Source organism: Cryptomeria japonica, chromosome 1 (genome assembly GCF_030272615.1).
Source record: "Cryptomeria japonica chromosome 1, Sugi_1.0, whole genome shotgun sequence".
Taxonomy (NCBI): domain Eukaryota; kingdom Viridiplantae; phylum Streptophyta; class Pinopsida; order Cupressales; family Cupressaceae; genus Cryptomeria; species Cryptomeria japonica.
The window spans coordinates 52,598,453-52,611,299 of NC_081405.1; the positions used below are offsets into that span (position 1 = coordinate 52,598,453).

Genomic DNA, 12,847 nt, shown 5'->3' on the forward strand with positions numbered 1-12,847 from the left:
GATCTTTCTCGCATTTAGTGTTTTAGATGTGACAAGTTTGGTCACTATGCAAGGGATTGTTTGACAAGGCCTAAGCAACAATCAGCTAACATCAAAGAAGTCTCATCTCAGAAGGTGGCAGAAGATAACTCTAATGGATTTCTATTCATATCAGCATTATCTAGCAATGTTCATACGGATAGTGATACGTGGCTGATTAATAGTGGAACCTCTAGACACATCATCGGAAATCGGGAACACCTTTCAGATTTGGTGAAGAAGGCATCCAATCTCCAAGTAATCATTGGAGATGATGCACACTATTCAATAAGAGGGTTTGGTGCTACATCTCTCAACCTAGAATCTGGAGTCTCACTTCATTTAAGTGATGTTTTATTTGTGCCGGGAATCAAGAGAAACCTTGTGTCTATTTCAGCCTTGGAGGATAAGGGCTATCAAATTGCATTTTCTGAAGGAAGAGTTCTTTGGCCAACTCTAGCATCAAGACTGCTCGTGTGATCACGAATCGACATGAGAGTTTGTATAAGCTCTCCACTCTTCCAGTCCAAGGTCTTCTTCATGATTCTTCCAGTTCCAATGAACTTTGGCATTGAAGACTTGGGCATCTTCATTTCAGGGCTCTTCCATCACTGGAAAAGATGGTGAAAGGTATTCCTAAACTTAATCATGTACATGATGGTACTTGTAAAGGTTGTGCTATGGATAAAAATATTAAGAGTCCTTTTCATAGAAGTGAAAGTAGGTCTAAAGAAATTCTAGATCTTGTACATTTAGATTTATGTGGTCCAATGTCAGTTCCATCCCTAAGTGGATTTCTGTATTATGTAACTTTCATAGATGACTACTCTAGGAAGACTTGGATTTATTTCTTAAGGTCTAAACAGTCTAATGAAGTCCTAGGTAGATTTAAAGAGTTTAAGGCTCAAGTAGAAAACTTATCTGGGAAAAGAATTAAAGTTTTAAGGTTTGATAATGGAGGTGAGTACACCTCTGGTAGCTTTCGTGATTTCTGTATTGAGGCAGGGATCAAGAGGGAATTTTGTGTCCCTTACAACCCTCAGCAAAATGGGGTTGCAGAAAGGAAGAACAAATCGATTGTTGAAGCTGCAAAAGATATGATTCATGATCAAGACCTTCAAACTTTTCTATGGGCAGAAGCTTCTAGAACAACAATGCATGTTTAGAACCGATGTCCTCACCGGATATTGCAAAATATGACTCCAGAAGAAGCCTTTTGAGGGATTAAGCCTGATGTCAGTCACCTGAGAATCTTTGGTTGTCTTGTGTATGTTCATATTCCCAAGGACAAGAGGACCAAATTGGAACCTTCTGGCAAGAGAGGAATATTTGTGGGCTACAGTGAAACCTCCAAAGCCTACCGAATTTACATTCCTGGTTAGAAGCACATAGAGGTGAGCAGAGATGTCACATTTGAGGAAGATGTTGCTTTCAAAAAATCAAAGGGGTCTTGCATGGAGATAGATGAAGAAAATCATGAGACTCCAAGATATGGATGTTGATCATGCTCCTGAGATTCAGAGGGAGTCTACAAAACCTGATGTGAATGATGATCCAGTTGAACCTTTGGATCCTACAGATGGGCCTAGAGATATTGTTGTGAATCGAAAGAGACCTCTTTGGGCAAGGAACACTATGTAGGAGGCAGAACAGTTCGTAGCTCCTAGAGGGACATTTAGAGAAAGAAAAAGACCACATATATTTTCTAGCTATGTTGCATTGATGTATTCTTATTGAGACCGAACCTTCCAGTGTTGAGGAAGCCTCACAACAACAAGTATGGAAAGATGCAATGGATGAAGAGTATCAATCCATTATCAAGAACGATGTGTGGGATGTTGTCCCTAGACCTGAGGGGAAGTTTGTTGTCTTCCAAGTGGTTGTACAAGATTAAGCATGCAACTGATGGAAGCATTGAGAAGTACAAGGCTAGATTTGTGGCTCTTGGTTTCTCTCAGAAAGAGGGAATAGACTATGAAGAAACTTTTGCTCCTGTTGCTCGCTATACTTCCATCAGGACCATCATGGCCATTGCTGCAGCTAAGGGATGGAAGTTACATCAAATGGATGTGAAGACAACTTTTCTCAATGGTGTGATTGAGGAAGAGGTCTACATCGAGCAACCTGAGGGGTTCGTGATTCATGGGAAAGAGTCTCATGTATGCAAATTGAAGAAAGCCTTATATGGACTTAAGCAGGCGCCTCGTGCTTGGTATGAAAGAATTGACAGATACTTAGTGGGTTTGGGTTTCTACAAGAATGATGCTGACCCAAATCTTTACTTCAAGGTATTCAATGGTGAAATGTTGATCTTGGTACTATATGTTGATGACCTATTTGTTACTGGGGAAGATCACCTCATCCATAGATGCAAGAAGGAGTTGACTTGATAATTTGAGATGAAGGACTTAGGACTCATGCACTTCTTTCTAGGTTTGGAAGTATGGAAGAGGCCCAATGTGATTATCCTAAGTCAAGGAAAATACACCATTGACATCTTGAAGAGATTTAGAATGTTAGTTTGCAAATCTGTGTCCACACCGATGGAAACAAACTTGAAGAAATTGAGGGAAGCTGCAGCCAGTTCAGATCTTGTGGATCCTACTATGTACAGGCAGTTGATTGGATCCTTGATGTATCTAGTTAACGCTAGACCAGATATTTGCTATGCAGTGAGTGCACTTAGTTAGTTCATGTGTGAACCAAGATAGATACATCTAGTTGCAGCCAAGCATATCTTGAGATACTTGCGTGGCACAGTTGGATATGGCTTGAAATACTCTTCCAGTGTGGACCTGATTCTTGAAGGCTATTCTAATTCTGATTGAGCAGGGAGTATTACTAATCGAAAGAGCACCTCTGGTTGTTGCTTCAGTTTGGGATCTGCTATGATTTCCTGGTGTAGCAGGAAGCAATCTTTAGTGGCACTGAGCACCGCAGAAGCAAAATACATTGGAGTATGTGTGGCAACTCGTGAAGCAGTGTAGCTTCGGAAGCTCCTTCCAGGATTGTTTGGACAATCATTGGAGCGCACTACCATTCATTGTGATAACCAAAGCTGTGTGAAGCTTTTGGTCAATCTTGTCTTCCATGAGAGAACAAAGCATGTTGAGATCTAGTACCACTACATCAAAGATATGGTACATAGGAATGTTGTTCAGTTGAGATACATTTGTACTGAGGAGTAGACGGCTGACATTCTCACCAAGCCCCTTGCCAAAGTGAAGTTTGTGCATTTTCGAGACAAGCTTGTAGTTTTAGAGAATAAAGCCCTTCTTCTCTGTGAGAGAAGTTTGAGGTGCAGACCCTTGTTAATGCATTCTTCTCTATGAGAGAGAAGTTTGAGGTGAAAGCCCTTGTTCCACCCTCTGCGAGTAGGTATGGTGGATGTCATGTCAGAGACTTCATGATTTAGCACTTGTGTTTATTCACCCTCTGGGAGTAGCCATGGTGAACGTCATCACGTTGAGTGATTCTGTGATGAAGCACTTGTGTTCATTTGTTTTTCCATACATGGGAGCAGCCATGATGGACCCACCCTCTGGGAGTAGCCATGGTGGATGTCAGTATGTGACTCAAATATCGAGAAGGATTCCTCCCTAGCTAAGAGGGAGTGTTAATGTGATAGCATCGGTCAGAATCTGTGTGGGCCGACATAGACAACTAAATTGTCTAATTGGCCTTTCGGCCTTAGACAATTTAGCTATATCGATTTGCCTCTATTTATTTATATATCAATTATGTGTAAATCCCGCCACCTTTTGAACAAGACATATTCATTATGTTGTAACTAATTCCTAACAATAAAAGTGTTGATTAGAATATAATTGCTCCTTATGAAGAAGTGTGAAGCCGACTTGATGAAGGAGATGTGTTGGTTGGTGGCACCTATGCATAGGTATAAGATCGATCTCATCTTCCCTCATAAGCATCGAATTTATACAATCATCATCTCCAGCAGTTCGCATCATCTACAGAAATCAAATCGTGTCTTCTCTATTGCAGTTCAAGGTTGTTCTGAGGCAGATCGTGTTCATTCTCTACTTAATATTGATCACGACTTGTGTGATAATCTCCTTCAGCAGATTGACCTCATATTACAGCAGTGTTTCCTCATCTTCAAGGCAGATCGTCTAAATATAGTAGTTCAGATTTCTTACTGCTATCTAGGGTGAATTTGTATCATCCCTTGGCTTCAAGTGTGAAGCAATTTCTTGTAAAAGGCACTTATCCTATTGAAGAATATAGATATAATTTGTTGCTGGGTTTTTCACCTTCAACAGGAAGGTTTTCCCAGGGTGATCTCTGTGCAAGAGTGTTAAATTTTTGTCTATCTAATCTGATCACGAAAACTTAACAAATTGAACCTGCCAGACTGAAATCCGATCCTCCATTTTGACAATAGATTCTTCAAAACCAGATGGCTGGGGTACGTCCAAACCATTTAGCCTCTAGGAGTATTGTCCTAGGGTAGAGAGCTCTTTAATTGATTTTCCAGAGAGAAGATTTCAATAAAATTTCATACCAAAGCGAATCAATGAATCCTTTTGCAATTCCATGATTGGCCTTTATATGTTCGTTTTCCCCATCAACTCGCACATTTAAATAAAGAAGATTTTGTATATGTGCAAGCCGCCTATAATATATAATTTGTTCCTCACAAAAGATTTGGGCTTGGCTTATAATTAAATAAATCATCCAAGCAACTTAGTCATCACTCTTACATCATTAATGTGGTTCCTTGCATTAATCAACTCGTCCAAGCATCTAGCTTCCCAGAATTAATAAATAAGCCATATCATTAATATATTAAACTGAGGCCTCATAATATTATTAAAGGGCCCAACTTATTAATTAAATATGAATAATTAATATATTTGCAACTTAAAACTCCTTTCATATTCATTTAAATAACGTTTTCCCTTAATTGTCCTTGGCTCCTAATTGGGGACATTACAAATCTACATACAAATCCTTCAGAACAACCCACATTTTGTAATACGATAACTACCTCTAATTATTCTTTTTTTTTTTTTTTGAAATATTTTCACAAGAGAAGCAATAACTTAAACTTGAAAATAAAGGTTTACTGCTGTTACAAGGTCTATTATGAATAATCAACATTCCTTCTGTTACCAATATCATGCTGGCTAATCATTCATAAGATGTTAATAGATGGAATAGAGGTATGTATGACACACCCATATGAGAAATACCTTGGGTATGGTGACAAAGCTGATTGTTGCAGGTCTGAAACTGAATGTAGGAGCTGTAGCAAGGCTGCTGTTCACCATCTACAGGTCAAGGCAGTGAAGAACCACAAAATTCCATCTCGCAACATGCATATGACTCCTCACAACAACTCAAATCAGCAATGCACTAACCTAGAAATCTCTGGACAGCCTTAATTTGCCAAGAGAGGACAAGAACAGGTCTGTCATAACTCATAAGTTTACAGCCTCCATATATACTCACAAACACCACAAATACACTCCAAACTCCTGCAGCCAACTTCAGAACTATCCAGTGCCACCCAATACTATGTAGGATCAATGAAAAATTCACCAAACACATCCAATAATGCACAGACCCAGCAAGGATTACCTGTACGGCCTGGTGCAGCAGTACAACCCATAAAAAATTCATACCAGACTCCAAAAACTAACACCTAATCCATAACAGTAATGCAGTAACCCAGAAATCTCCAAACAGCCTTAGTTTGCTAAGAAAGTACAGGAACAGGTCTGTCAAAAGTTTTCGGTCCTTACCCACAAATACACTCCAAATTGCTGCAACTAACTTCAAAACTATCCAGCGCCACCCAGCAGCTATTTAGGATCGATGCAAAATGCACCAAACACACCCAATAGAGGATGACTTGTACAACCTGGTACAGTATTACAACCCTTCAAAACCTTACACCAGACTTTGAAAACCAACACCTAATTCCCTAAAATAGATTTTCCAGACCTGGGCGCCAACAAATAAGATGAAATACATGTCATAAAGGCAGCAATTTGCTTCCTAATTCCATGCCAAGGTTCCAGGTATCCCAAGTTTGGTACAGATTGCTTAGAAAAATGTGCCAAGAACATTATATCTCCAAGATACTCTTCAAATGGGGTTGCTATGTTGTAAGGAACACAAATAACTCCTACTTAAATGAATTTCAAACCTTACCATAAGTTTCCCAGCAATGATGAAAGGTTACGATCCTTTCCTGGAGAATAGTACGGCCAGCAACAAACTCTCTGAGAAACACTTCAAAGGCATACCCAAAAACTCTGAAAAGATTAGCAAATATCACCTCCAAAATCTGCACATCAAAATACCATAAAAATATTCATTTCCTAAAACCCTTGTTTAAACTCTGTAAATAACAATGGCGACCCTTGTGTGGAATCACTCCAACCAGCTAGGTATTGTCTTTCAGATTTGAAACCAGCAACCAAAAGAGGTTTTTTGTCCTCAATCGATCTTGGAAGAACTCACAAGTTTAATCAGGCAACATCTTGTTATGTGTACTCTTTTGCATATCCAAATGAGAACCCAAGATCTCCTTTTATAGCTTTGGAGAGAAAATAATTAAATTCAAAAATGAGAATAATACATATCTTACCCAAAACACTTTTAGAAATATTAAAACGTCTTATGTTTTAGTCCCCTTTCCCTAGGCGTCCACTTTAGTGGGACATAATGTGACTATATAAAAATTTAACACTAAACTAAAATAATATAACATTAATATGAGAAATTCAGTGCATATTTTACATACCCCCATCCGAGTTGTTGAAGGCATTGACAAGGCATCATAAATTAAATCCAAACATGCAAGGAGGAAAATGAGGTAGTGGGATATGTGCCAACTAGCAGACTTACTAAAAATAGGTTTTGTCTCCAAGAAGTTTGGAGAACATTTGGGTAGTTTGCAAATGCGTCTGAAAGCGTTAGTGCAATCCAAAATGTCATCTAAGCTCAAAATCACCAATGGTGAACAAGAATGTAATGTCCCACCTTGGTGTGGGGCACTATGAACTGCCTTTGAATTCTGGTTTGGAACCGATGCACTGATTTTGTGTGATTGTATGATGTTCTGAAAGTATTTTCAATGTATAAACAACAATAGTAACAAGTACTTCTATTTTGCAATCAAGAGATATGATAACTCAACCTTAGATAAACTAATTTGTTACTATCATAGATCTGATTACAAAAGTTTCAGGTCTAATATAGAAGTCAGACTGAAACTACTGATGATTTAATCTTAACTACTTTGAGTTCGAAAGTACAATTGGAAGGGGACATACCTGTTGATGGTTCTAAGTTAGGGTATGAAGCATTACCCCTTTACAAGGCAAATAAGAGAAAAAGAATGGACTGGAAGAGTTGTTTGTTTGTAGATCTGATTCTGAAGGTGGCAGCCATATAAGTCACTCAGAAAATGAGTTGCAGCAGCTGCAAATCCGTCTTTTCCACTCCCAAACTATTTCCAAGTGTTAAGTCTTCTCAAGGTGCTCTAGATGTAGAAGTTTGCTTTCAATAACTGAGTGTTTGTCCTTAGGAAACCCTCCTCTTTAAGAGCTGGTTCAGACTGATCTGCTTCTGATTTTTGCTTTTGTAATCACCCCAACCTTTTGAAATTTGGTGAAATACTTATATAAACTGTTGTCAATGATAGAGCCTTGCAACCCAAAGGCTGGACAGTATTAAAATAGACTCTCTAGCTCCAAATATGGCCTAGAAAGGGGTCAGCTAGACAAGTAGGCAGCTGACTAAGAAAATTACTCCACAAACCCCTGAAATCGCTTGAATCTTGTAATCAATACTGCCCGTTCTACTGTAGAAGATGAAGTTGACCGGTAACAACACTAAATAGCTGTTGTAGTGCTTTCCTTAGGCTCCAAAGCTGTCCAAGGGGGCTTGGCCTCACAAGCAAGCACCTCACTCAGAAATCTGATTCAAAATCTCAAAAAGCTTGGAAACTCTCAACAAATCTACTGTAATGTCCCTACTTTGAAATAGAATTTAATAATAAATAATAATAATTAGATTAAAATATTAAAAAATTAAAATTAATATATAAAAGAATATGATTTAATATAATTAAAATTTAATTAAGTTAGTGAATGGTCAAAAGACACAAAATGAAAAGTTGTGTCTCCCTCAAACATAAGATATAAAAGGGAGAAGAGAATCTCATTTGAGGGGGGATAATTTGGGGGGAATCAGAAGTGCAGATCCAATTGTGAAAGGTTGCGTCCCTTTCAAAGGGCAGAAGTAATGAAGAGTTGCACTCTTTCAAAGGGTGCTAATGGTGAAAGGGTGTGTCTCTTGCCAAAGGGCAAACCCCATGTCCCTAGGATGAGGGCGTTTTTGGAACGTGAGGACTTGGGGATGCCCCCCCACAACACTGCCACCTCCACTAGGGATGTTTTTCGAGTAGCTTACTATATAGCACATGCCATTACATATTGATTGTAACCTTTAACTTTGTGAAAACTAGTTTGCCTTTCTTGGGACACTTGTGGAGATGTTATATTGCAGCTTTTGTCTTGAAGATTTTAGTTCACCTCAATTTGTATATAAGTGCTCCCCTTTCCCTGCAACCCCTCCCAACTATTGCTTAGTCATCGTCCCCCTTGTCGTCCATTGGTCTCCTTGTCCCCGAAACGTGTCCTCGCATCCTTGTATCCCCTCGTTAGGAAATTTCGTGGAACTATAGTATCAAGAGACACTTTTTGCGATGATCATCAACTAAGTGTTGTCCATATGGAGGCAATCTGTAATGTCCCCTTTTTGCACCTGGTTAGTTTGAGGTTTACATTAGCCTATTCTCGGGTTCTCGTAGGCTAAGTGTCTATGGTTAGGGGACTCAATGCCCCACGCAAAGCTCTATCTAGTGTTTTCAGTATTTGCAAGTAGAGTTTTTAGTTTTAGCATGTCTATTTTTAGTAAGTGCTATTTTTGGCTCTTGGTCTTGGCTTCTGTCTCCTCTCAGTTCATGGTGAAATTCTTTCTAGTTCAGGGCCTTGGTGAGTTCTGAAGTTGAAAAAATCATAGTTGAACTACTCACCAAAAGAAAAAACTCACTTAGCCTTGAAAAAAACTCGGCGAAAACTCTTCAACTTCAAAATTTTCTTAAATTTAATTAGAAATGCATTTTTTTCTTGGCAAAATTCAATGATGAGATCCGTCCAATGAGTCAATAAATGAGTACATAAAAGAAACAAGCTGAGTCTAGATATATTTGATTGATTTAAATGCAAATTGGGTACAAATGGCATCCTCATGTGGAATGTTGATGGCTGATAGTCTGAAACAAAATGAAATAGAAAATTGTTTTTGTAAAACTAAAAGTAAATACTACATCAAAACATTTTACATCTTCCTCTTCTTAGCTCTAGTGAAAACTAAGGGAGAGGTAGAACTAGAGGGTTTAGTCCTAGGAGTCTGATGTGGCTCCTCCACCTCGCCAAAACAAGGTTGAGGGTAGCACCCCTTGCAGGGGTTTGAGGGTGAGAGAGAGAGGTAGAGAGATAGGTCTAGATCTTCGGGGAGAGGGGAGAGAGTGAGAAATAGAGTGGTAGAGAGAGGGGATAGAGGAAGAGTGATAGGGAGACAAATAGATCTAGAATTTGGGGCAGATAAAGTGAGTGAGATATATAGAGCGAGAGAATGCTGATAAGAACCTACTGATTACTGAAATTTTATTGTTTGAAAATTTAAAAGATCTTCTAAAATCTAGAATTTGTATTTTAACTCCTTGGGATTTGAAACCACTCTCAAACATCCTACCAATATATACATGAAATATAACTTGAAGTATTGATTGGTACTTAAATGTTATATTTCATGTATATATTCTGATGAAAAGAATGAGATTGGCTTGAAAAAATAAAAAGGATAATTTTTTGACGTGTTTGGGCCTCTTTTCTTTATGTAGCCGAGTTTTTGCTAGAGACTTACCGAGTTTTTGTGAAAAATTTGCCAAAAATTTGGCGAGTTTTTTCCCTAAAACTCTGCAAGTTTTTGTGCGAGTTTATGGCATAAATCATAGTTACAAGACTCGGACTTGGCAAGCAAATTTTTGACTCAGACTCGGACTCTGCGAAAACTTGGCCAAGACTCGGCAAATTGAAAAACCCAAGAAATTCAAATATTTTTAATGATTTTAAACTTGTTTCATGCATTTTTTAATAAATGAACCTCAAAGACACAGTAATCTCATCTAATAGAATCTACTTGGAACACATACACAAGTTTACATTCATCACATAAGTCTCTCAATATAATTATGAATTTTTTAAAAAGGGTTGTCGTTTGTTAAAGGTAATGTATTGTCTGAATTGTCAGGTTTTAAATCTTGTCTATGTCTTAGGAATTAGTGTTCTTGTTAGATAGTTATTTTTTTACATTTAGTCTTTAATTTAAAGAGTAGATAAAATAATAATAAACAAATAAAATTAAAAATAAAGATAATCAGAAATAGATACATAATATAGAAAATTGTGTGGTTCATCATTAAAGATTACATGCATGAAAAAGAAGGGCAATATCTTTATTCATTGTTTCTTTGATACATGATACATAATCTGCTCATCCTTTTATACGAATGTTTAACTCTTCAAATATGAAGAAACAGCCTAAAAAAATAAAAAATGAAGAGATGAAAGAAAAGAATACATTCAACTTTACATTTTTAACATTTAGAATCATAATTTGCTAATTATTCAGCTTATTGTAGGGTTTTAAGGCTTTTTTTTTGGAAGACTTGTCATCCTTCTGAAATTTTACGGAAAGATGGTATTTGATATTGCTGGTTGTATCTCTAATAGTGTTTGGACCGAGGTCCTATGATTGAAACTCAATATTGAAATCAAAACTTTCCCCCAAAAAACTTTGCCTGCCTTTAAGATGTACAAAATGAAAGATTCTATTCTTAGTCATTAATGACCTTATTAAATAATTAAAATAAGTCGTCATGTGATTTATTTATTTTCAACAACTTAAATTTAATCATTTAATTATATTTCAAGGTCACGAAAAAGGGGACATTACAGTTAGTGATGCCATATGTATAAGCAGAATAATTTAAAAAGTGCAGTGAATTATGATCTCGTGGTAATTAATATGCCCATTCATTTCTGCAAGATAACTAAAATTTGTTCATTAATTTTTCATGGATTCAATTTTTTGTTACTCAAGGCTATCATATAAGTTGGTTTTGCTTCATGTGATAGCCTTGCTTTAGAGGTGGTTGGTAGTTGGGGAGGCCTGTCTATTTCATTCCATGATGCAGGTGTCTATTGCTAGGATTTTAAACGAAGCTATTGTTTGCTTCTGTTTTGGTTTTCTTTCTCAAAATATTTGTGTCTCTTTTTATACATTCTAATTATTATTAGTAAATATGAGTCAGCCTGCATTTGTCAACAGATGTTTTAAGTTTTAATATTTGGTGTTCTATCTTGCAGAGAATATCTTGGATGTTCAATTGACAAAATCAGTGATCTCAGGGAAAGTATGGAGGTTAAGGTACTTATTGTCTCTTGAAAAGTTTAATTAGCAATATTTGTTTGTTTGTAGCACCATGCGTGGTTGATTGTCATTGCATTACTTCCATTTTGGTTTATTGATGGAAATGAACTATGTGTTTTAACTAGGAAATGCATTTGATAGAGTTGGTTTTTACCATGCACATGTTAAAAGATGGTCGTGAAATCCAGCAAAGATTCTGCATGAAATGCATTTGATTAAATGTCACTTCTTGTCAATTGTTCACACTATGTAGAGAGGTCTATTTTGAGAGATCTTTATACGTTTAGTTTGTTATATAGAAACCTTCTCTTCTTGAATGTATAAATGATTCCCTGTATTTTGGAAACTTCAAAATCAATCTAGATAGAGATATAGATTTTTTGAGTTATGGTTTATATAATTATTTCTTCAATAAAAGTAGGCATGTGCAAGAAAATGCCATGCATTTTTGAATAAGTCACCACAAAATAGAGCCTGCCATATGAGAAATCAAATGAAGGCGATTTTGCATTGACACAATGGTAGTCTGCTGTCAAACAAAAGTGGGTTAGCTAAAAGAGAAATTCTTATTAGGCTTACATGGTCTACTAGAATGTTATGCTCTATTTTTTTGAGCCTGGGTTTTTATGTACAGAAAACACTTTTTATGTAGAATAATCTTGAACAGCAGCCTATATCATATTGCATAAGTAAACTCTTTTTCTCATTTCACTAATTAGATACTGCTAAATCGTGATATGTTAAGATAGTTTTGTCCATCTTCCAATATATTGTTCTTCCATACAAATAAACTCTTCTTCTAAGTGTTTTGGCATATTTAGATATTGCTCTATCATGATATGTTAAGATACTTTTCTCAGTGTTCCAATATATTGTTCTTCCATACATTTTTTTTCTTTTTCTTTTTCTGCGTTGTTTTGGTGATTGTACATATTCCAATTTCATTTTTGTGTTAATAAGCAGTGTCCCATAATCATGAAAAACTTGTTTTCTTTGGAAAGCATAATTCATGCTGATATTATTTTGTTTTATTTAGCAGATAGTAGCAGAGATATTTTGGTTTAGAAGAAGATTTTTAATTATGAAAAATGCATACAATTCTAATACTTTGTTTAGATTTTGGCATGCATACAAGACAATGGACACCATTTCCCTTAATGATCAAGGTATCCATAGAAAATCAACAATGTTTTCATTTTGTAATAGTATAAAATCCAGTAACAAAACTGCAGAATCAAAACAGGGATAAACCCCATAAAAAGCAATATTCCCAGTAACCACTCTCACAATATTT

At 36.7% G+C, this 12,847-nt stretch overlaps 1 protein-coding gene across 1 annotated transcript in view; it reads left to right on the top strand.

Moving 5' to 3' along the window:
* LOC131060261 (rRNA biogenesis protein RRP5) overlaps positions 1–12,847 on the top strand; it is a 229,852-nt gene that overhangs the window by 203,666 nt on the left and 13,339 nt on the right. Inside the window, exon 30 of the mRNA XM_057993438.2 lies at positions 11,490–11,550. Coding sequence (XP_057849421.2) covers positions 11,490–11,550 — 61 coding nt within the window. The remainder of the gene's footprint in view (positions 1–11,489; positions 11,551–12,847) is intronic.